The 23,478-nt window shown below is 38.3% G+C and overlaps 1 protein-coding gene across 1 annotated transcript in view; it reads right to left on the bottom strand.

The window, feature by feature from the left end:
• The window catches only part of HMGCLL1 (3-hydroxymethyl-3-methylglutaryl-CoA lyase like 1), a 152,380-nt gene that overhangs the window by 94,337 nt on the left and 34,565 nt on the right, over positions 1–23,478 (bottom strand). Inside the window, exons 2-3 of the mRNA XM_046640555.1 lie at positions 17,626–17,706; positions 17,288–17,395 (exon numbers count right to left, since the gene is read on the bottom strand). Of these exons, the coding sequence (XP_046496511.1) occupies positions 17,288–17,395; positions 17,626–17,706 (189 nt within the window). The remainder of the gene's footprint in view (positions 1–17,287; positions 17,396–17,625; positions 17,707–23,478) is intronic.

The following is a 23,478-nucleotide window of genomic DNA, read 5'->3' as shown; positions in this document are numbered from 1 at the left end:
CAGAGTATGAAATTTTACAATGTTTAGTAAAATGTAAATTACACGTCTCTGTTAGAATAATCTAACAAGGCTGAGACCCTAGGATATTATTTGGTTAGCATAGATGTTTTAGTCAGTAACAGTCATAACGCGTTATGCAGTGCTATCATCAGATTACTATTTGTTCTCATAACGCGAACAAATGAATACAATGGAGTACACAACAGAAAAATGTAACCCATCCTGCCAAGACCTTTTCTATGAATCTATAAAAAGCCAACTTTGAATTAAAATATCAAATTTACTAGTTTGCCACAAAGTCTATAATTTAGCCTCCTAGAGCAATAACTGATGATCAAATCCCACAGTCATCACACAGAGAAATTGCCATTGACACACCATGAGCTTTGCATATTTAAAATAACAAATTATGGCATGAACAATAAATATAAGGAATAATATATAAGCAATAAAAAGTATACAAAATGAGCAAGGAGAAAGCTGTAAAAATATTGGAATGAATGAGGGCAGACTTGCTTTTTTCTCTTTACATCTTGGCTCATTACGATAAGCATGTACTGCTTTTGATTTAAAAATAAAAGAAAATTAAAGTATAAATGCTCTCAATATAAGTACACACTTTTGAAAAATATAAAATATATAGACTTGGATAAAGTCTGGCAGTGCATCATAAAACAGCATAAAGGGCACAAAACCAATTTTATTTTTCAAGAAGTATAGGTCAAATTAACCCGTAAGGGATTATTTCATTCTACATGTAATTTAACAAAAATCTTGAATCACTATGAAGAAATTTATTTAAGTAAACACTGATTTAATAGAAGTTTCAATCAGTAAAACTAGAAAATAAACATAGATGGTAGTAACCAAATTCCCAGGTCATGCATACTAAACTTTATAACCATTGAAGACACCTTAGTGAAACGATGATAAATGCACTAATTAGAATCCAATAAACCAGTACTTCTTCATCTTTAAAAATAAATACAACTTAATAAGGTCATTTAAGAAATAACAGTATTCTGTCTAAATTTGGTCAGTAAAAATGATTATATAAAGAGCTTCAAGAAATCTTGACAGGTTATAATTTTATTCCAATGAATAAAATAGAGCAGGCTTCAATTAAAGGTATAAAATCCTTGCCTTTTTTTTTTTTACTCTTAGGGTGTCTACATTATATTTCAATCTTAATGCTATTTTAATGTGTAAAATTTAACTATTATTCAAACAATAATGGAACTATTCCTTTACAGTACTATTTGACATTTTAACACGATTTTCTACATCTGATTTGATTTAACATATTTATAAGATTTTGCTCTGACCTTTCATTTAAGATCATAAAAATCCCCATGATTTGTTTGGTAACATGCTTTGCCATCATCTGGCCACAGTCTAGGAATGGCAATACCTGTATCTATCTAGCCAACAAAACAGCCTATACAATGGTTAATCAATGTCTTAGGCCTCTACATTTTGATGTGGATTCAAATAATCACAATATTTGTGCAACCCGTTGCAGTAATCTTAAAGATATGCAAAAGGTCATAAGGATTAGAATGTAACAGTCATATAGTTTAGAGATTTTATTTGCTACTAACTCCATTCATGGGGTAATTAAATTTGGACACTCCAAATTATACATAGTTAGACATCTTACTGATACTTTGCCACTATCTGAATACTCCCTGAATAATCTCTCCCAAATATTTAGGCTTTCCACGTGTTCTCCAGACAACAGCAACATAGTTAAGGTCTGCATCTGCTATGCAACATTCTGCCTAGTTAGAACTACCGCAGTGTACACTTAAAAAGTTGTTAAGAGGGTAGATCTCATGCTAAGTTTTCTTACCACAATAAAGAAAAAGAGCATATGAAGTAACCTCAGATATTACTTGAATTTTTAAAATACTCTTCCTTTAATTATGAGATATCTTGGATATTTGATAACTTTCAAAACTTTAAAGTTTTGTGAATTTTTTCCTCATTCAAAATTAACATTTATTTTCTTACCTAATTTTGTATTTGACATTACGTATTTTTTTCTTAATGAGGGTTCTCCAAATTGAAACCTCCAGGACCTGAAGTTCCCTGCAAGTGGTTGGCCCATGTCCCCTAGTGATTTCCAGATCTCAGCCAGAGAGACGGCCATGAGCACCAGCACAGCAGTTGCTTCATTTGGAGTGATGAGGCCTGGGTGCTGGCCACCCACTCTCAAAACTAAATGACCTCAGAGAGCAGACCATACTTGGCACCTTATCAAAAACACAATCCTTGAAGAGGAAGGAGAGTGAACCATCCCTAGTGCTTGTTCCTTGGAAACTGCATATTCTCTAGTTCAAATGTTTATGATGAGAGACCCCGACAGAAGGCAATAAGGTTAAACTTGTCAGAACTTCAAAAGCATCGAACAGGAAGTAAATTTACCAATTTACCAAGAGAGGGAGGAGAAGGGGAATAGACCATGAGAGGTTTTTTTTTTTTTTTTTTGTTAAAGATTTTATTTTTTCCTTTTTCTCCCCAAAGCCCCCCCGGTACAAAGTTGTGCATTCTTCGTTGTGGGTTCTTCTAGTTGTGGCATGTGGGACGCTGCCTCAGCGTGGTCTGATGAGCAGTGCCATGTCTGCGCTCAGGATTCGAACCAACGAAACACTGGGCCGCCTGCAGCGGAGCGCGCGAACTCAACCACTCGGCCACGGGGCCAACCAACCATGATAGGTTTTTGAGTCGCACAACTAACACTGATATCTTTCATGGAAGAAAAAAAAAAAAACCCAACAAAATAAAAGTTGGATCAGAGCATTGGAGGACTCTCCATGACCTCACCACTTCCATGACCCACCATCACTCAAAGAAAGCTCTGTCATTGCAGCACAGATCCTTCCCTTACCCAGATCCATAGACTTTCTCTCTGCTGGCCCAAGCCAGGCACCCATCATAATATGGAATCAGGGGACTAAACAAAGATATACAGGGCCTACGAGGCATAAAGCAAAGGAGAATCATTAGAGAATGAGAAACTCTAAAACAGATGTGGGGGAAAAGACATCTGCAGAGGTAAGGAAAGTGGATTTTCCATGTCCTGTGGTAGGATATGAATCGAGCCCCCTTTAATCTTCTATGTGACGGACAAGTGAAGATTGGAATGACTTTTCATTACTTTGACATTCTGAATGTACCTCTAAATATTCAAGTTGTTGCCAAGCCATGATCCTGTGGGGCCCCAAATTTTGTTTTAATTGCACCCAACTGAAAGAATTAAGACCCTTCATCTTGTTAGCGACGCTCTGGGTAGAGCCAGCATTACAGTGAATCGGGCCTGGAAATCTCTTAGAAAATCCATTCCCACCAAGAGGAATGGGCATAGTCTGCAGCACTTACTGCAAGGTCAGGTGTGCCTAGAAAAGTGCCTCTCAAACATTGTGCTCTGAGGACTGCCTGGGTCACAATTAGCTGGGATGCTTTTTAAGACACATATTTCTATAGCAGCACCAATGAGCCAAAACTTCTGAGAGTAAAACCTGGACATCTGCATTTTCAATAAGTTCCTTGGGTGATTTATACGCATGGTCTAGAGAAGTCTGAAACCCCTCCCTGAGGTGAGAAACAAAAACGTTTCTCCTTCAACCCACATAAGCCCTATAGAATAAGCCTTTTTCTTCTACTTTATATGAGCATCATCATTGTCCAGAGTCCTGTGGTCAGGTCACACCACACCCAACTTATAGGACTCCAGGAAATTGTGTTATCTTGAATCAGACACCCCTGACCACTATATAGCTGAGGACAGCCTTACATCAAGGTTATCCATTCCCCAGCTGGGACCCTGCTCTCCCCTCCCCACTGTTGAGATTCCAGAATGGTTTTCAGCTAATCCCTTGAAGGTCTTGAGAACTCCAGAATCCTATTTCTCCTTAATAGCTTATCTAGTCTTGCTGAAGTGCTCCCAGCTTACCTTTAGCCATAGCGAAATGTCTGCAATGCTATGCCATGCTGCTTCACAACTCCCATCCTTGGCCTGTATCATTCCACCTGCCTGAAAACCACTCATCCTTTTTCAACTAGTCAATTTATTTCATCCTTCAATATTCAACTCAAAAACGCCTCTTATTCGATATCATCAACAACCAGCTTGATTCACATGTCTCTCTATATCTCCATAGCTCTCTCTGTATATATACAGATATATTATATATAGAAAGCTCCATAGCTCTCTCTGTATATATACAGATATATTATATATAGAAAGATATATATATATCTCATTACCAAATTTTGTATAATTTACATTGATCTATGTGTCTCTCTCTGTGGCTAAATTATTAGTTCCTTGAAGACTTTGCATAAAAGGGGCATTGAATAAATGATTGTTGAATTGAACGGAAATTTCTCCTCCTTGCCTCATATTCTAGTTTGGATTAATTTTAAATTCAATCCACTTTGAATCATGATTCTTTTTCTCCATTAACTTTTCTAAGATTTTATTGTTAGTAAGGACGGTGATAAACAATAAAAGCAAATATTTACTTTACGCCAGTGTATGTGTTGTCTATATGTGTTGAGTTCTTAAATGCATTCTCTCTTTAAACATTTTTCACTACCTAATGAGAGAGACAGTTTCTGTTGAAGAACTAGACAGAGATATTGAGGATGAGGAAGATCATCCAGCTAGTGACTAGGAGAGTTGGGATGAGACCCAAGTCTGACTATCAAGCACACTCTCTAATACCTCCTTGATAAACACACCCTTTAGATCATTTATCTTCTATATCTTTATCTTAGTCATTGCTAAAGATTTTGTGGATCACAATGTCAACGGAAGAGCTCCCAGAAAGATCCTACACTCCGGCTGCACAGCTTAGGGGACATATTTTATCACATAACCCATGTCTCTCAAACTGCATTCATAATCAGAACAATTTCAGGTACTTTAAAAAAAATACAGATTTCTTGGACCCATCTGTCCAGATTCTGATGTTGATCTTCTATAGGACCCAGGAAGCTATCATCCACAAAACTTCTCAGGAGACGCTGGACATCAACAAGACTGCGAATCACAGTTATTCCATCACCAAGGCTGTCGCTGGGGCTGTGGGAGGCCAAACAGTGAATTTGAGGCCCCCACCTCTGCTTCAATAAGGAAGCTTCATTTTATTTTTATTCAGAGGTAAATCCAGGTTTTATGGGTCCAAAATGATTGCCATTTTGGAGGAAGCCTCTTTAAGACAAACACCACAAAAATATCTAACTTTTGTAAATTTCACTAAAACATACAAACAGGAAAGCACATTGCTAGGGCCCCACCAAGGAGAGATCCATAAAAATATTTTATGGTAGTTTTCCTGTCTATGTCATATACTGACATTCTAAATAAAATTTTACCCAGGGTGAAAACAGTTCCACAGATAAAAAAATAAATAAATAAAAATTTAGAAAATACCAGCCTTGGTGAAATTTCCATCTTGCTCCTAGCAATCTCAAGATAGTTAAGGATCTTCCTGAAATACAGATTCATGGTGTCTATAGCATTCCTTTTGCTCACCACTCCAGAAATACTATCAAGAAAGAAGTGATATCATTTTGGCACTTCTTATTCTTGGTATATCCATAATACTTCCGAGTATATCCATATTTATAAATTCTCTGCCTAATAAATCAATTTAAATTTTGCCAGGAAATAGACTTAAATTCATTTTCACTGCTCACTAATATAGTTTGCTATTGAATTATTTTATTTTTTTTTTCTTTTGAGGAAGATTAGCCCTGAGCTAACTGCTGCCAATCCTCCTCTTTTTTCTGAGGAAGACTGGCCCTGAGCTAACATCCATGCCCATCTTCCCCTACTTTATATGTGGGACGCGTACCACGGCGTGGCTTCTGCCAAGTGGTGCCTTGTCCGCACCCGGGATTAGAACCGGTGAACCCCAGGCCACCGAGAAGCGGAATGTGTGAACTCAACCGCTGCGCCACCGGGCCGGCCCTGCTATTGAATAATTTTAAAAAATATTTTTGAAGAATTCTTTGTTTGCACACCCTGTCCCCCACCCCATCACCCAGAATAACATTCTTCTCTCTTTCAAAAAAGAAAATAATGTCAGAAGGTATTTGCCTACATTCTCCACTGGCCAGATGAGACATAACTGATGGTATTACTTTCTCCACGCAGGAGTGCAACAGGAAAGACGGATATAGGACGTCCAACTTCTTTAACACATGCCATCGATTACTATAAAAATGTAAATAATGTGGTTTCAGACCCTATAACTCAAAACTCAATTTGAGCAGTAACTCCTCTTAAAGGTAATACATTCGTAAATTCAGTAATGAGAAAAAATGAGACTAGAGCTCTTCCTGACAACCCTGGGTGAAAATGCTCTACCCAGCTATGAACAGCATTGTAGCCTGGGTACTATAGCCCTTTCTCATTCACAGACTCTTTGCACAAACCCCATATATCTTAGCCTCAGTAGCACAGAGGAAATCTTGGTCTGCTTGAAGTAGTAAGACAGTTTTAATAAATCACAGTCTTACAATAATAAACACAGGAAATCTCTGGAAAATTGAACATCCAGTTTTTTTTTCCCACCCAATACCCTGTCTTGGCTGCCACTGCTAAAGTGGTCTGACACCATATTCACAAAACTTCTTAAGTCCAGAAGCCTTTAAAACTATTTTGGTCTGGTGTATAATTTCCTAGACTTCCTTATTTAACATTACCATTGTGTTCTAAGGACCTTTGTACTGCCCCCTATTGCATGGAATGCACATGCTTTTTAAGAGTGACCAAAGCAAGTAGCACATGACCCATAGTCTTTTACTGTGAATGTACACAAGACGTTTCAATCATAATCCGTTAATGTCTACAAATATTCACTTTTAAATTATAAAATAAACTCAATCTACCCAATGGATTTGTGGGTTATAAAGAAGGAGACCAATGTTCCAGACAGAGAAACCAAAGCCATTTTATTCAATAACATTTCCCGGTTTCCTAAGATAAACATACCAACTATGCATTCGCCATTCTTTGTTCAGGTCAACGCCTTTTGTGACCACCCTCTTGGTCTTCCCCTGTCAAAACAATCATGTTCCCAACATCACTCTGAAGTAGGGGCAAGAAGTCTCAAAGCTCCCAGTATAATTTTCTCTCCATTCAACTGTGTTGCCTCTCATATATCATGCCTCTGTGTTTCATAATAACATTGCCCGTGTCGTTATTTCCCATGCATGGAAGCACAAGTGATTTTTAAAATACTGTATCTAATTGCACTCATTTGATCCTAACTGTAAATGGAGTTTCCCTCTACACCTATACTTCCTTGTGTAAGCCGCCTCTGCTCACAGTGGATAGCTGCACTGATGAGGAGAGAGGAAGCCTGGGTTGTCTGAGGGAGACTCACTCACTGGCAATAAAATACTGGCAATAAGAAAAGCCTATCGCAAAAAGGGTCTTGTTACCGTACAAGAAATGCCATCACTGTAACAGCTTGTGTGATCAATGGCTACAGTGATTCAGCCATCATATGCATCTGGAGGTCTCTGTTTTGGTAAGCAGCACAGAAGGCTGAATTTTAAAAGGTTAGCCAGAGTGACCAATGACAAGCTGCTTAACATATTACAGTTACCAGCTTCTATTTTAGTGTGACTCATTTACATTTATTCACTTGACTTTAAAACCTCTTTGCATGAGTTTTAATTTTTTTAGTGGTTTTATTCCCATTACACATTTAAACTTTACAGTTGGGGCTTATTACATAGATATTATGGTTATTGTTAGTGACTATGCGTTATTCAATTTTTGAATCCAACAAAGAATTCAATGTACTTTTTAATAGAGATACAATAAAAGCAATAAATGGGTACATGAATAAATGGAAATGATCCAAGGCACAGAGAGATGAAAATACTTTGGCAAATCATATGATAAACGAGAGAGTCATGTCTCAGATTTTCTATCGTTCCATCAGAAAATTCATATGTTGTTATATCTAAACCACAGATACAATTATGTTGCCAAAAGCTCAGGAAACCTACGACCTTGATACACATACTATAAGCTGATTCAATAGAAAATGCATTGGTCTTGACTAAGAGTAGTATTACAATTTGTCAATGGATCCCACATCAGAGCAGGACAAGAAGATCTGGAGTAAGTGGTATTAGTGCTCTGAAGTTATTGGAATGAATTTGCTTCAGCATGCTGATATTTCAAAGAGTACTTAATTATGTATTTTAAAAGGCAAACTTGAATGTGAGTACCTAGAAAAATTAAAACCATAACCTGTGAACTTTTGCAGCTACAAATTTGAAGTTGTCCAAGCCATTCATAAAACAAACAGCATCCTTCAAAGAATGTTCTATATATTAGCAATGAACAAATATCTGAAATTCACGGATGTTAGAAAAAATTCTATTCTCCTAAAAAAAGTATAATTCTAATCAAACGTTAATTCTATAAATTAAATATTCAAGTTAAATGAATTTGGATAAAATTTTAAGTATAATAAGATAAAATTATTTATAAAATATGTTTTCTACTTACAGGTATACTCTAAGTGAAAAAATACACACTACTAGTCCTTTTATTTTATTAAATGTGGAAGAAGTGAAACGTTAGCACATATATGTCTCAGTGTCTAAGTTTTGAAATATAAAACTTACCTATTGTTTGATGTGATTTTTGGAAAGCAATATTACTTTTAGCATTCAGATTTATCTCGTTCTTTATGTTTCCTACATATTACTCCTAGAGAGCTTTCCAACAATCTAACCAGGCAATTTTAGATTAGTGTATATGTGGTGTGCGTATGTGTGCCCAAAAATTTTTCTTTAAAAAAATTAACTAGAAAGCACAATTCTTTATAAGCATATTAACAAAAATATGTCTTTTAAAATCATAATCTATTTAAAAATAACTGCTATGATATTTTCATTTTCACAGTTCAGGGACAAGGATCATGAATTTGAAAAGAGGTGCCACTTGGACAGACTTAAAACTGAGGAGCAAAGCAGTTCACATGTAATCTCTTACCACTTTAAACTTTAAACCTCGTTTTCACTAATGGTCGTGATTCTCCACGTGAGCGAGTCATACCTGAGGCTCACTGGAAGTCCTTTCGTTCCTTCCAGTCTAGGCCTCAGGACATCCTCGGCTTCCCTTAAAGCGGACCGCACTTAGGAGGCTTGGCAGGAGCCACATCAATGGGATGCGCTTACACTGAAGTAAGACTGGCAATGTCTGTCAACCAACTAATCAGAGTAACGTAGAAAAGCCCATTAAAAAGTTAGACCAATGTCTTTTTGTGCCAAACTGTACCTCTATTCAGCTTTTATGCAACTATATTATGTACAGACCTTTCAACTGTCAACACATACAGATAGTCCCACAGGACCAAATTTTAAGATAATTTTAATCAGATACACAAATGGAATTTTAATATGATCAAAATGGCTTGGAAAGTTTCTTTCTTTCTTTCATGGGAAAACTTAGAGAAAATTTGATAAACAACATAATTGAATAAAAGGTCAGATAACGTCTTATAAATACCCAATTTGTTCAATAATAAGGACAAAAATACCCAATTTGTTCGTCAAAATGTAATTGATCAAATTAAGTAATTAGAAAAGCAGTGCATGCTAAGCGTAATAAATCTTTGAGTATAATTATAGCTTTGGACCTCATGGAAAAAAGTCCAAAAAAATATTGAATTATACCATCAATGTGAAAAGATAAAAAAATCTAACCAGGGGAACTGTTGACATTATTGCTCTTAATTATAAGCTTCGCTTTTGCATTGGACACAGTAGTGAAATGACATCTTACCTAGAGTATAAGTTGCTGTTGAATGCTAAGTAATATGTACAATGTTAACAATACATATTTTTTCCAATTTTATCACAAAGTATAAGCTTAAACAAGTTCAGAAAGAAAAAAATGTAGTGCCCACTATTCTAACCAAATAACCATTTTTATAATTCCATGTTCTTTTCTGAGAGACACAAAATGTGTTTTAAAAATTTGAGAATGTGCTTTAGGCAATTTGCTTGTCCGATGTGAGAATAGTAGCAATGATCTAATTGTACAAAGGAACAACTTTAAAATATTGCCATTCAGGATAATCACTGCTTAAAAACACAGAAAATGATTAAGCAAACCTCCCCCCGCCCCCTCCCTGATCAGAGGAATGCAGGAATTTACACGACCATTATTTGTAAAGTTATAGCAATGCCCACTAATTTAGCAGCAACGTTAATATAGGATATAAACCAGATTCACCGCCATATTGTAGAGAGTTAGTACTCAGAAGGCATGGGATTATTTTCATTTAAAAGAAGAAAATGTTCACTGTAAATTTAGGGAAACATTTTAACACAGCAACTTAAAATAAATGCAGGGTGTTTTGTGCTAAGAAAGAGCAACAAAAATCTAATTGCATTTTTCATTTCTTGAGGACATTGACAATTGCTCTGAAAAAAAAAAGGCCTTCCTGCCCTTTATCATTTTGAAAGTAAGCAGGCATTTCCTAAATAATTTCACACATTGAACTGAATCATATGTACATGACAAATAGATTACAATCGACTCTCTGAAAAAGTGTTAGTCTAGAAGTCAGGACTCTGCTGAGCAGGTCTAGATGTGGAAGGCACAGCTTCACGGGGATCTAGAAACAACATATTCTACAGTGAAGGCAGCGATTCCCGCAGCCGTGTGTGCTCCCTGCTCTCAGAGTGGACGGCAGGGATTTTGGGGTGTGGAGCGAAACTGCAAGCTCTACCTTTTCCCTTCTTCTTCCTGGCTTTTTCTTCTTCCTTCCATCCCCTTCTGGCAGGAGGTAAGTCTCCCCTCCTGTGGCCTCCTCTCTAACCTGGGCTACGTGTTGAGAAATCGGTATTTAGGGGGAAGCTGGCTTCACTCCAGGGCAGAAGCGGTGATGAAGGCAAATGCGTTTTACTCTTTTACCAGCTTCCACCTCATTTCTGCCTGAACCAGAGGTGAGGATGAGAAAGACATGGAGGGGGCTGTGGATGCAGTGCCTTCCCCTCATCTCTTAAGTTGTCCAGGGAACACACCTCTCCCTCAAATACCAACCTGAACCCCATGTGAGGCAAAACAACTTCGGAAAGAGAGCGAGCAGGAGTGGGAAGAATTAGCAGCATTGACAGTGCTAAAATATTTAATTTTTTTTTTGGAATTTGGGTGTTTCAGAATGCAGAACCTGTTTTTCTATCAACTGTATTTATTCTTTAATTATTAGGAAGAAAAAGCACATAACTAGATTAAGTACTAGACCAGTTTTAGAAACATTAAGTGTCACAGATTATAAAAATGGCTCTAGTGATATTTCTGCCTCCATGTGCTCTTCTGAAACGCATTCCCCAATCAAGAGGTGGCATTTGTCCCCTCCCTTTGAAACCGGATGCCTTTGTAACTATCTCAATGAATAGAGTATGGAAAAGTAATGCTATCAAATGTACTAGGCTTGGTTATTAAAGGCATAACACTTTTGCCTGCCTCTTGGAACGCCCACCTTTGCAGCTCTGAGTCACCTTTAATGTCTAAGGCTGTGAGGAAGCCCAAACTAGCCCAGACAGAGACCACAGGGAGAGGCTCTGAGAACATACGAAAAAAAAGAGGTGTTTAGCCAGCCCCCAGCTGCCCCAGCCTTCTAGCCCCTGCTGCTCCAGCTCTGACCACCATCTCTGAGAAACCTCTAGCCAGAGGTGCCCAACGGAGCCATTCATGAAATCTTGATCCCAGAAACTATAAGCAAAAACAAAGGTTGCTATTGTTTAAAACCACAAAATTTTGGAATTATTTGTTATGCAGATAATCAAAAGAACCAGTATTAATTCTACCAGCTTTCAGGGATATGTGGCAATTGCACATACTTAAATTCACATATGCACACACATTTGCACAAACACACAGCTTGAATATTTGCCACAAGCTACATAGTCAATGAAAAAACATCAGACTTATTGAAGCAATCTAAAGAGACTATGGTTCACGCCATTAAATGCTGGGAACAAAATGAGTTAGAAAATATTGTATGCTTGCTTTCTATTTTCTCGAAGAGCTAACATTTTACCTATGTGGATATAGCTCTCATAGCACAATTTTATCCCTATTTAACTTTCAATAACCATCCTAGGTCATTTACTAAAGAACTTAGTATCTTTATTTCCTCTCTGAGACCAAATATTAAACACAAAGCAGCAATTATTATTTGCCATGTAAGAAATTCAACATGCTCAAATAAGTTGAAAAATGAAACAAGCCTGGTAGACTTAGAAACTACTGCTAAAGAAAATATACTCTTAAACTTCTTTAATGCAAACCTTTTCACAAGCGAGCAGCTCTCCTGTGTGTTCCTGGCCTACCAATTCAGGAAAAAAGACAAGGAAATGGAAACTTCACCAATGACTAGTCTGGGTGAGTTCAACTGGCTGGTTTCTAACGCTGACAGTGATAATTAAACAGATCCACCTCTATCAGAGAAATAACATGTGGAAAGTGTAAGAATACCCAGGAGGATGGCAACTGAGAGTTAGTCCATCTTAGTGTGTAGAAAAGAGTGTACTAAGCCGAGAATTGAGCATTCGAAGTCAGCCTCCTTTGAAGGGAGTTTAGATTAAATCTTGCTCTCCTCCCCACCTATCTGAGTAAAAGGACTCCTGTAACTCCATGATATGGGCACTGTGGTCTTGGTAAATCTCACCAGGATCCTCTTTGGGGAGATGGCAGAGGCCAACTCATCTAGAGTGTAATAATGGATGAGACTCCTCCTGGAACACTTCCCAGATGATACAATTATCCTGCCAGTTAACTGTGCCTCATAAGCAAGAGAATTTGAGGGTTCTGTGGATTTGTACACGATCTCACTCTTTCTCTCTCTCTCACACACACACACACACACACACACACACAACCAATGACTCTGCTAAATTACCCCCTTCTTTGCCTCTTCCGCACACACTGATCCCCCTCAAAAAGAGCAGAGCTAGGAAGACAAGCCAGGAAGGGGCTCAGCAGCAAAAGCTACAGCCTCCTACAACTCATCAACATTAATCTAAATCTTAAACTTCAACCTAGCAACTGTGTTTTCATTACCAATAAAGAATTAATTGTATCACACACTAAAAGGAGGGTAGGGAAAAGTTTACACGTTCCTCCTTGCTTACATTGTACTTAGGCCTCATTTCTAAGTGTGAGACTGGCTTGTAAATAATCCTTACCGTCTTTTATGTATATTTCTTTCTACTTTTATAGAGAAAGTCTATTTCTAGCCCTCGCAGACATGTCAAGACTTGTGACCCACCCATTCCAACAGTTACAAATTAATTTAAACAGGGAGTAAATATTTATAATTGAGACTTTGGATATGACATATATAAACATACACTGTTGTATATGTTTAATGTATTATTTCTAAATAAATGATGTTCACTTTAATCACTCATGTGAATGAAAATGTTTAAAACCAAATGGTTAAATGAAAGATGAATGTAAAATTCTAGTTCACTTTTTTAAATTATTGTATTTATAATGATTTAAATAGCTTCCTATGAAGAGGCCACATTCCAAAGTTGCAGTAATCGTCTCTGTTTTTATAAATACGTTTTCTTTCTGCTGTCATTGTTGTTTGTTCCATTGAAGTGAGAGGCTAGCTGGACTCATTTCAAATGTCCTTATATTATATGTCACTCTAAGGAAAATGTTTTCCAGATAAGTTGTAAAGAACGTTTTTTTTTAATGGCAGGTATTTTATTATCTCTGGCCATTTATATTATAGGTGTGGGATCCTGTTTTATATGGCACCCTGCTACCGTGGAACTTTTCTGTTAGCTGCTTTAGTTGGAAAGCTGCTGCCAAATAAAACAGTAGGAGGAAAACTGTAAAAAAAGCTTTAAAATGCTAAAAAAAGAAATAAGCGAACAAGCAGCCATCTAAACATAAACTAGAGGACTATTCCCACGACCTATGTTTGAGGGAAAGAAAGAGAAGAAGCGGCAGAGAATTAACAGAATTCCAATTTCGAGCCACACTCATAGTCTTCAGAAGAAGTAGAAATTACTCCAGACAATGACATGTAAGCTGTTGCGCTAACATTGTTCTGTCACAAATCTCAGAAATTATTTTAGGTTCGATGAGTCTGATGTCTTAAGATTCTCTTCCAAAATGAGAGAGAATGAGATAAAATTCCAAAAGAGAAATTAACATCATGAATTAGTTCTGCTGACTTAAGGCCTTTTTTGTTAGCATAAAAACAATGAAATCAGCAGTGACATGATGAGAGAACTTGCAACTATAACAATAAAAAACGCTCTGCTGAGGCAAGCTCAGGGAATTCTTAAACGCAAACACAACTATGGAAAATCAACTTGAAAAATGGAATATTTTCAATAACACCCTTTCACAAACACTTGCTATATTGTATAGTCAGTGACCAGTATAACTTTGGAATATGAATCTCATACTATCTTTGATTCAGGCACCCTGCTCTTTTACAGATATGTGATTTATTCAAAACACTTCTGTTTTTTTGGATTGGAATGCATGTAACTGGAAGAGTACTAAAAGTGAAATATGTAACATATTCTTTGGTATTTGAATGATTAGTATCTTTCATTATTCAGATTTGGCCCAAACAAATATGTAAACTAAACATCTACTTTAATCTTTACAAGAAAGGCTGTTTATCAAAGAGAAGGCAGTTAGCATGTATGGAACCCAGGATAAGGCAGTCAGTCCCTCTGTGAGTCAGGCATTCACTTGAATAACACTGCTGAGCACTGTCAGGAGCCAGGTGCTCTGGATTCTGGGCATTCACACACAGGGACCCATTCACAGGCCTTAGTGCCCCAACTCTCCCATACTGCAGGTGCCATTGCTGGGACTGCCAAGGTTCAAAGAGGTTACGTCACTTACTCAAGCTCAAGGCAGAATGTAGACAGGAACGCAATACCAGAGGTCCTTCTACCTCCTCACAGCTGTCCTCTGGAGCTACGTGGGGAATTCCATCATTTATTCCATAATACCTTGAGCCTAGGAAGAGTTCATGAATCTCAATAGGTTAAGTCCTGAATTCACCTCAGGACCAAGCCCAGAATAAATCAGATTATTTTATGGTCCCTTCACATGTATCTACTTAATGTGAGGCCAGAGGGCATTTTCCTATTACTACTCACAGAGGGACTGCCTTCCCTTTTGTTTTGTCCATCTTTTCTCTGAACTAGCTGTTCAACAAGAAGCATGGCCCTCTAGAAAGAGGTCTGGCCTCGTCCTTCTAAATGTCACGAGGTATGTCCTAGATCAGTCTGAAGAATAATGTATCAATCAATTTCCAGTACTGTATGATAACAGAATATGACCAGAAGCATCGTAATAGTAAAGAAGAATATTTTGCAGGCAGCTTCATAAAACTATTGGGAAATAAAAGTATGTTGAAGAGGACTAGTAAAATATAATGCTTGAAATATATCTTTGGATGGTCATCAATTAATATTACCACGACCTGTCCTCTTTCTTAATACTCACTCTCAAGTTATGCCAGCCTATCCAGCATCTCTCCAACAATAATCAAACATCTGAAAGGAGCACTGACTGAATCAAACACAGAGGCAAGTTCATGAAGACTTAAAGATGATCAAAGGGTCTCACATTCCCTTAAAATCAATGACAGGTAGTAAAATAATCGCTAGCATTTTACAAAGCGACAATATCAAGGAAATACATCTAGTCTCATCAAGCTATGTACGTCTTCCTAAGAAAAATATTTGTGGCCTTCATCACACAGGACCAAATAAGTGAACAAAAGCAAGTCACTTGTCCATACCAAAGAATTGAAAGTAATACGTTATTACTTTTTCAGGCTGACTGATTCATTGTTCATTTCACAACGATTTATTGGGCACCTACTTACAAGGCACCAAGCACTAGGATACAGTGACGAACAAGAGAGACGTGGCCACTACCTCCTTAAGGCGTACAGTCTAGGAAGCAGATAAGTAGAAGACATTCTCAAAAATATATTATTATAAACAATGACAACTGGGATGAAAAAATTACAGTTTGTTTTGAAGATGAATAAAAGTAACCCTGATATTTAAATACTGATTCTGTGAAAAGTGACATATTACTAAAACTATTAATCCTATTGTAGTTTCTGTTGCTTCCCTTGCCTTGTAACTTAAAAAGCTTCTAAGCTTTTTTTTTACTTCTTTTTACACCATCTGGTTATAATGTCAGAGCAATGCAGAAAATGAGACGTACACAAGCAGATACAGATAAAGTGCTACATAGATGGAGACACAGGACATGTAAACAGGGAACAAGAAGCAATTTGGTTGGGCAGGGCTTCAGCAAAATGAAGTGGGGAAATAGAGTTCAGGCTGGAAAGGAAAGGAGGGACCAGGTATAGAGGGCCTCAATTATCGGGCCAAAGTTTCCAGACTTTTTCAGTGGAGAGAAGGAAACCTCTAAAGAATATAGAACATGAGTTTATAAAGGCTGCTATTTCTGGGAGATTACTTTAGGAGCAATGGGCAAAATACATAAGGAAAGGGAGAAACAGTGCCCATGAATATCATTTAAGGGACTATCACAAGAATTAGTCAATAAGAGTGTGGGTTACCACTGTATCAATGGGATTGAAAAGAAGAGGCAGGTAGGCTATATTGAGGAAGAAGAATTTTTCATGAGTCTGTAACCGACTAGATATAGAAGAGAGCCTACTGAGCATTCAAGTCCATGATTCCACAGGGAACAGTTAAGCTATTAGCATAAAGTAGGACGGACAACAATGAGTTTGATTTTGAACCCACTGAGTTTGAGGTGTTGGTAGCACATCCAGCTGAAGCTTATCAGAGAGGGCAGGGCTAGAAACATAGATCTGTCACCCTCTTAGAAGTGACTGTTGATGTTGGAAGGATAGGCAAAGAGAGCATAGGCAGAGGAAATCACTGATGGCAGAATCTTAGGAGAACCTTAAACTTAGTGGTGGTGAAAAGACGCTGGGGATGGGCCTTACCCTCTGTTCATTACATTGAATCGTATACTCACCTATGTTTAGGACAGAGTCTCAAAAAACTTTTTAGGACTTAACTGATATATTTCATCAAAAGAGTTCCTCTTTAATCATATCTCAGTGTACGGGCTAATATTTTGTAAAAACACATCGAATTAGTCATTCTATCAGGTTAACAACACAATGTATATCAACATTGTTTACTAAATCTTGGTAAAGTTGAATTAAGTGTCCAGCTAAGGAATTAGGGATTTACATACCTGTGGAACCCATCGGGAAGACACAAAGCTGGTCACTTCTATTACAGACAAGCCAGTTTGGGAAAGTTGATTGATAAATTCAATTTTTATATCTGTAGGAACTATAACCTATGAAAACATTAAATATTATAAGTAAATCTGTATAGAGCCTATTGAAACATAAATAGAAAATTACTTAATAACTTAAAGCAAATCCTATTTTAGATTCATACATTCAAGTAGCCATTGAGAACAAACATAATCATGTCATATATGAAATCCATGTTTAGAATCTTAATAAATATTAATATTTAGATTTACCATTTGAAATAAACTGTGTAAAACTAATATCAAACTACCTTTTCATTCTGCAATCCATCCCTTGGTCCAACTTCTACTATTTTAACATACTCAGGGAGTCCAGAAAACTGAGATGATTCCTGAAATGGAAAGTATAAGGCAAGAAAAACAGACAACTGTTAGATCATCAAACATGCTTATGTGAAAAGTCAAACAGTTACACTTTGTTAAATCAAGTAAGAAATCAACACAATGATATAATCCAAATACCAAGTTTATATTATTGGCAGTCTGAGCTCTTCTTTTTCTTATAACTCAGTGATACTCAGTCTAGTTGTGATTAAAATTCAAAAGATTAATTTCTGAAACATAACTGTGGAAAAGACACCTTACTCAAGATCTAAAGAGCAAATCTACTGAGTAATTCTACATGTGATGATAAACTGACCATGGTTAGAGTTCATTCAAAAATTAGATCTTTGTATCAACAAGATTCTACCAAGTACAGTCATACAGATGCCACACTCCATAGCCTGAACTTGAGGAGCATGGATTTGATTTTCCAGCCTGTGCCCAGAAAGCTGAGGCTAGAGAAGAAGGTGTGCTGTTTCTTTCTTTTCTATGTCACACAGCACAACCAGCCCCTAACACAGCTTCCTGAAGGACAGACTTTCCAGTAAGACCTAACCCTAGCCCAGCTCTAGCCCAGTGGAACACTCTGTTCTATTTTTCGCCCAAATATGAAATGACAGAGGGTCTGGACTCTGGAACCCCTGTCCCTAAACTAAGAACTATGAATACACCATAGTTACAAGAACACTAGTTTAAAACAGGAAAAATAGGAAAAGCCTTTCTCAACTTCACATTTGTGTTGTCTCACTCTGTCCTTGAAACAATCACTGGCCTATACTGGTGAGGTGGCTGTTTTGGATACAGGACCCAGTTTGTTTCTATGACACAGAAAAATGCTCACTTGCCCTTTTTCGGTCCATAGTGTTATCTGGTTTTATTAGCATTCTACGCTAACTCACTCAGCAAAGGAATCCAGATGGTCCCTGTTACAAGGTTTACATACTACCCTCCACAGTTTCCATGAAATCAGGCAATTCAATATGCAAAAATTAACCAAGAAGGAAAAGAATTCTCATTTCTGCATCTTCTGAGCAGATTGTGATGCAGGCATTTGGGAGGGTGGGGGTGAGAGAGGAAGATGAGGTCCCTTATCTTTAGGCTCAGTTTGGGATGGTAATCATGAAATTGTGCCGCATTTACAGAGTGCCCATAATGTCACCCAGGCAATAAGGGACAGGGATGGCATGGGAAGGTGGAGTAAACAAGAGAAGCTCACGCCTCTTTCTTATTACCTCCAGTCCTAAGACTGCAGAAATGAACAGGCACAACGAAAACAAAACCAGGCAATCTTAAGGCATGTGGCCTCCTTATTGCTGATTATTTCCTGAAACTGCGTTTTCAACAGCAATTAGCTTGGAGCATTCACGGATGAACAATACTTTTTTATTAAACAGCAAAGTTTAACCAAAAAAAAAAAAAAAAAGGAACATAGGGTTTTTTAAAGTGATAACAAAATGCTACGTACAATTAAAGAGCTTAGGACCTTCCTTTGCATCACTGTTGTAGTAGCAGAATTAAAAAACAATCTGAAGAAATTAAAGTATAAACCACTACCAATCTCAGCCATTTCAGTCAAAGCAGAATACGTGCTCACTTGATATTACTTTGGATTTCTTCTTGAATCTAATGCTACTATTTTGTCTTTCTAGGCATGGGTATGAGTTCCCTCTGCCTGAATACCTGAGAAATCAGAAGAAAGTTAAAATGTGTTGGGTAAGGTCAAAGAGTAACAGGAAGGAGGGAGGGAAAGAGAGAAAGAAAGAAAAAAATAACGTCAATTAACACATACTTATGGAATATGCACGATGTGAGAGCCCTCTCTTGGTGATCTTTAATCTCTTTCTGGGCATTACTATCTCTGTATTGACTTTTCTAAGGAGCTTCTGCTATACAAAAACAATGCCTACTGGGAAAATCTCCTTAAATGTTGAACAAGCACATAGAATTCAATAATTCAAAATAGATCTCATTATTTCCCCACCTCATGCCTCTGCTCAGATATTCCCCCATCAGATGCTACTCTTTCACCTTCTCTCTTACCACTTATATCTAATTAGTCCATTTATTACCTGTTCTATTTCAGCATACACCCAGCACAAAGCTTGACACTTAGACTGTGCTCAATAATTATGTTGATTATACTAGCGAATCTCTCCTGTCACTGGCCTCATTAAAATTGTCATTTTTTTCTCATCCAGTCTATTTCTATGGCTCCCTAAATATTCTCCCTAATCTTGCTTTTCCATTTTTAAAATTCTTCAGCATCTATCAGTCACCTTCAGAGAGATCTATCAGCCTATGGTAAAAGACGATTCACGACTAGCCTCTCATCTTCTACCACACTCTACTTCATGCATCCTCTGGTTTCAGCCACGCTAAAATCACATCTTCCTCACTTTCAGGTCTGTATACATGAAGTTTCTGTCAGCTGGAAAGAGCTTCCATCTGTGGGAAAGACTTTCCATCAAATCCATTTCTCTTCCTCATGGACACAGGACTAGACCGCATTTCGCCCCCACCTAAGAGCTATCTTTGAACAAGTTCCAGTCAATGGAATGTAAAAGTGAATGATATGCACTACTTTTAGGCTTGGTCCATGAAAACATCCCATGTGCATTTCTCCATGCTCTTTCCCCTTCAGCCAGCTTGATGCAGATGCACATGGCAAACTTAGAAGCTGATAAACGCAAAGAAAATTGAAGGAGCCTACATCCTTGAATCACTGCTTGAATAAGAATTCCATGCCAGGAAGCACCTATCACTTTGTACCTTATATGGACAAAAATAAATGTCAACTCTTTTAGACAATTGAGATTAGAGGTGTATCTTTTATAGCTACTAATTGTGAAGAATGTTGAAGGTCGTAAATCTTACCCTACTTGTGAGCTAAGAAGTAAGCCTGCCATGGACGCTGGTGGAAGGCACAAGACTCCTGGGTCAGAGAAGAAAAACAGCTTATCACTCACAGCAATAGCAATAGCTAGACGATCAGGATCTGTGCTGGGTTCTCGAGCCCCAATTCCCCAACTGAAGCAAAGAGAACCATGTGACGCTTGCACAGGCAATGTGTTGCATTACAGGAAAGGAACCCTAAGCACAGAGAATCCGACTCTTGGTAATGGGCAGCAAGCATATCTTCCCTCGGCAATGGAGGTAGACATTATGTTTATTATGCTGGACCATGAGCATGCCTGTCTTTTGCTTCAAAGGAAGACACTATCTCTCTCATCTGCAGCTTTAAGTACACTTCGCCTTTGCTACAGAAGGAGGCATTATTTCTATCATGCAAAGCTGTCTCCCATATAGAAGGTCTTGAAAAGATAGTCAGGAACTCAGGAACAAAGGCAATTGTGACTCTGCTTGCAAGACATACAGAAATTCAAGATACCAGTGGAAAATTCTTTCCCAATAATATCCTCTCTTTATTTTTATGTCATCTTGGTTTATGGCAAACTTTTCCAATTAGTTAAGCTACTCTGTTGGCCTCTCTGATTAATGTGTCGAACAGATGCTGAGACCAAATTTGTTCAACCTATGTCATAAAACATTTAATTAAGGCTACATTCAACAGCATTCCCAATAGCAGGAGAAAGCCAACCTGCAGTATTGACTTCAGCCATGCCCCCTCCTCCCAGGGGTCCTGGACCCAACCAGCTGAACAAATCCTATGCAGTAGTGGCCTCTGCATCAGAAACCAAGAGTTATTTACTTTGTGCCTATTTTATGATGGTGGATGTTGCCATGTTTACTACTACGATGGATCAGGCAGCAATGGTGGCTGGCCATGCAGGTGATGGAGACCTGATCAGCAGCTTGATTGCGGTGGGCCTCATGAGAGCATGGGCCTCGAATGATTCAATCAGCAGAGTGACTTGTTGCCACAATCCAGAGCTCCCCAAAAATGTGTCTTTAATCTTTCGGTCTGTAGTTTTCCAAATGGCAGGTAAATAAGCTAGACCACTGACCACAACCCAAGAGTCAGTAAAAATACAGGAATGGCCATGCATTCTACTGAGTGAGGAGAGCAATCACATTCATTTTCAGTTCTGCACAGCTGTTATGGAGGTTACACAACTGCAGCAGCCCAGTGGACATGAGGTCTCAGCTTAGCCAAAACAGCATCCAACCAGCCCCAGGTGTTAAGAAAAGAACAGAGGGGCCCCACTGAGCCAGGAGCTCTGTTTTAGCCAGTGGAGTGGGCAGCATATGGTAACTGCTACTTTTTTTGTGTAAAGCTGAGATTGCACTGGGAATAGGCTAACCGCTTTCCTGAATATACCATTTCCATTTGATTAGTGAAGCCTGTTGAGACTGTCCTACCTTGTTAGTCATTGAGTCTAAGTTGACTCCCCAAATGGAAATAGGCCAGAGAGTCACAAGGCCTCCATGACTCAGGTATCCAGTTTCAACAAGAGCTCAATAGCAAGCGAATAGCTGATTTTTAAAAGATACCTGGTAGCTGTGTCAGGGAAGTGAGGGCTCCAAAACCCCAAGCAGCACCTCCAGGTAGAGGCTGCCTGACTTTATCAGAAGCTCTCATTCGCAAAGTCACTTTGAGACTTGTAGCTCAACGAAGTCAGAAGGATTTGGGGACCCCCAAATGTACGTTCACATCACTACACGCAGCTCTTCCTAACTGAAATGTTCCCCTCTGGCACTTATGGGACAGAAAATTATAATCACATCATATGTCAACTTTCACCACACATTCAGATGTGGAAGCAACAACAGTCCATTGAATTGGGCCCAAAGCCCCACCCCAAGGTTACTTTGGCTCTCCTTTCCCACTGCAAACCCTGCCCGAACCCCATCAATTCAATCAGGACTCCCACTCTTGTGGGACTGAGCAGGCTGGTGACTTTGATGCCTTTATCTGACAGAGTCATAAAAGTTTGAGTCCCTGGTCTCCCCAAAATTCCCCAGCATTTTCAGATGGATGATCTTCAGGCACCGATAACCATCTTTATCATTAAAGTAGCAGAAGGAGGAAGGTTGGGAATAATCAGGGGACGCAGAGGGAGAGATCAGCTCCACATCAGTAAGCAAAGCACATTTACCTTCAATTTAAAGTAGCATAGCAGCTGCTCAGTGGCTCAACCAAATGAACTTGCAGTGTTTTGGCCCCATATAAAGCCCTACACTGGATATCAAAATCATCATTACTAACACCATTTACTTTAACCTTGGGAACCCCTGGACTTAACATCCATCGCTCCAGTGGTTTCCAGTATGATGACATGGTTTGTTCCCTCTGACTGAAATGCGCTTGACTTGCATGTGCTCCATTATCAAGATAATACCTTCTAAGTCCTCATCCAGTTACAATATAATGGCTAAGGGAGTTTTGCAAGGTGGCACGGCTGACTATAAAATTTATCCTGAATACTTTGGGTCCTTTCTTATGCTCCGGTGGGTTGCCTTTCAGCATTATAAACACAATCTGGGGCAATAGGACCACACACACTAGTCAATTACCCATCTACACTTCCTCACAGGAGTTTGTCTATCCCAGTGAAATCTGAAGAAGGCTGGAGTTCCTGTATACAGCCAAGACTCACAGCAGAGAACCTCAGAGACCTTCTGCTGTCATCTCCAATCGTATCTAAGTTTGGCAAGATAGACTGCAGCATGGGCTAAGCTGTAAGAAGTTCTAGTTATTGCTAGTCCTCCTTAACAATCATTATATACCCCACTCACTCATCTCCCAACTGAACCAGTCAAAGTCCTTATGATTCACCAGCTTTCTTCTCATAAAGTTGGCCAAATTTCTTCCTTCTACA

The sequence above is a fragment of the Equus quagga genome, chromosome 15, assembly GCF_021613505.1.
Source record: "Equus quagga isolate Etosha38 chromosome 15, UCLA_HA_Equagga_1.0, whole genome shotgun sequence".
Classification (NCBI taxonomy): Eukaryota; Metazoa; Chordata; class Mammalia; order Perissodactyla; family Equidae; genus Equus; species Equus quagga.
The sequence above is the reverse complement of the archived record's forward strand: the minus strand, read 5'-3'. Positions and strand labels throughout refer to the sequence as shown.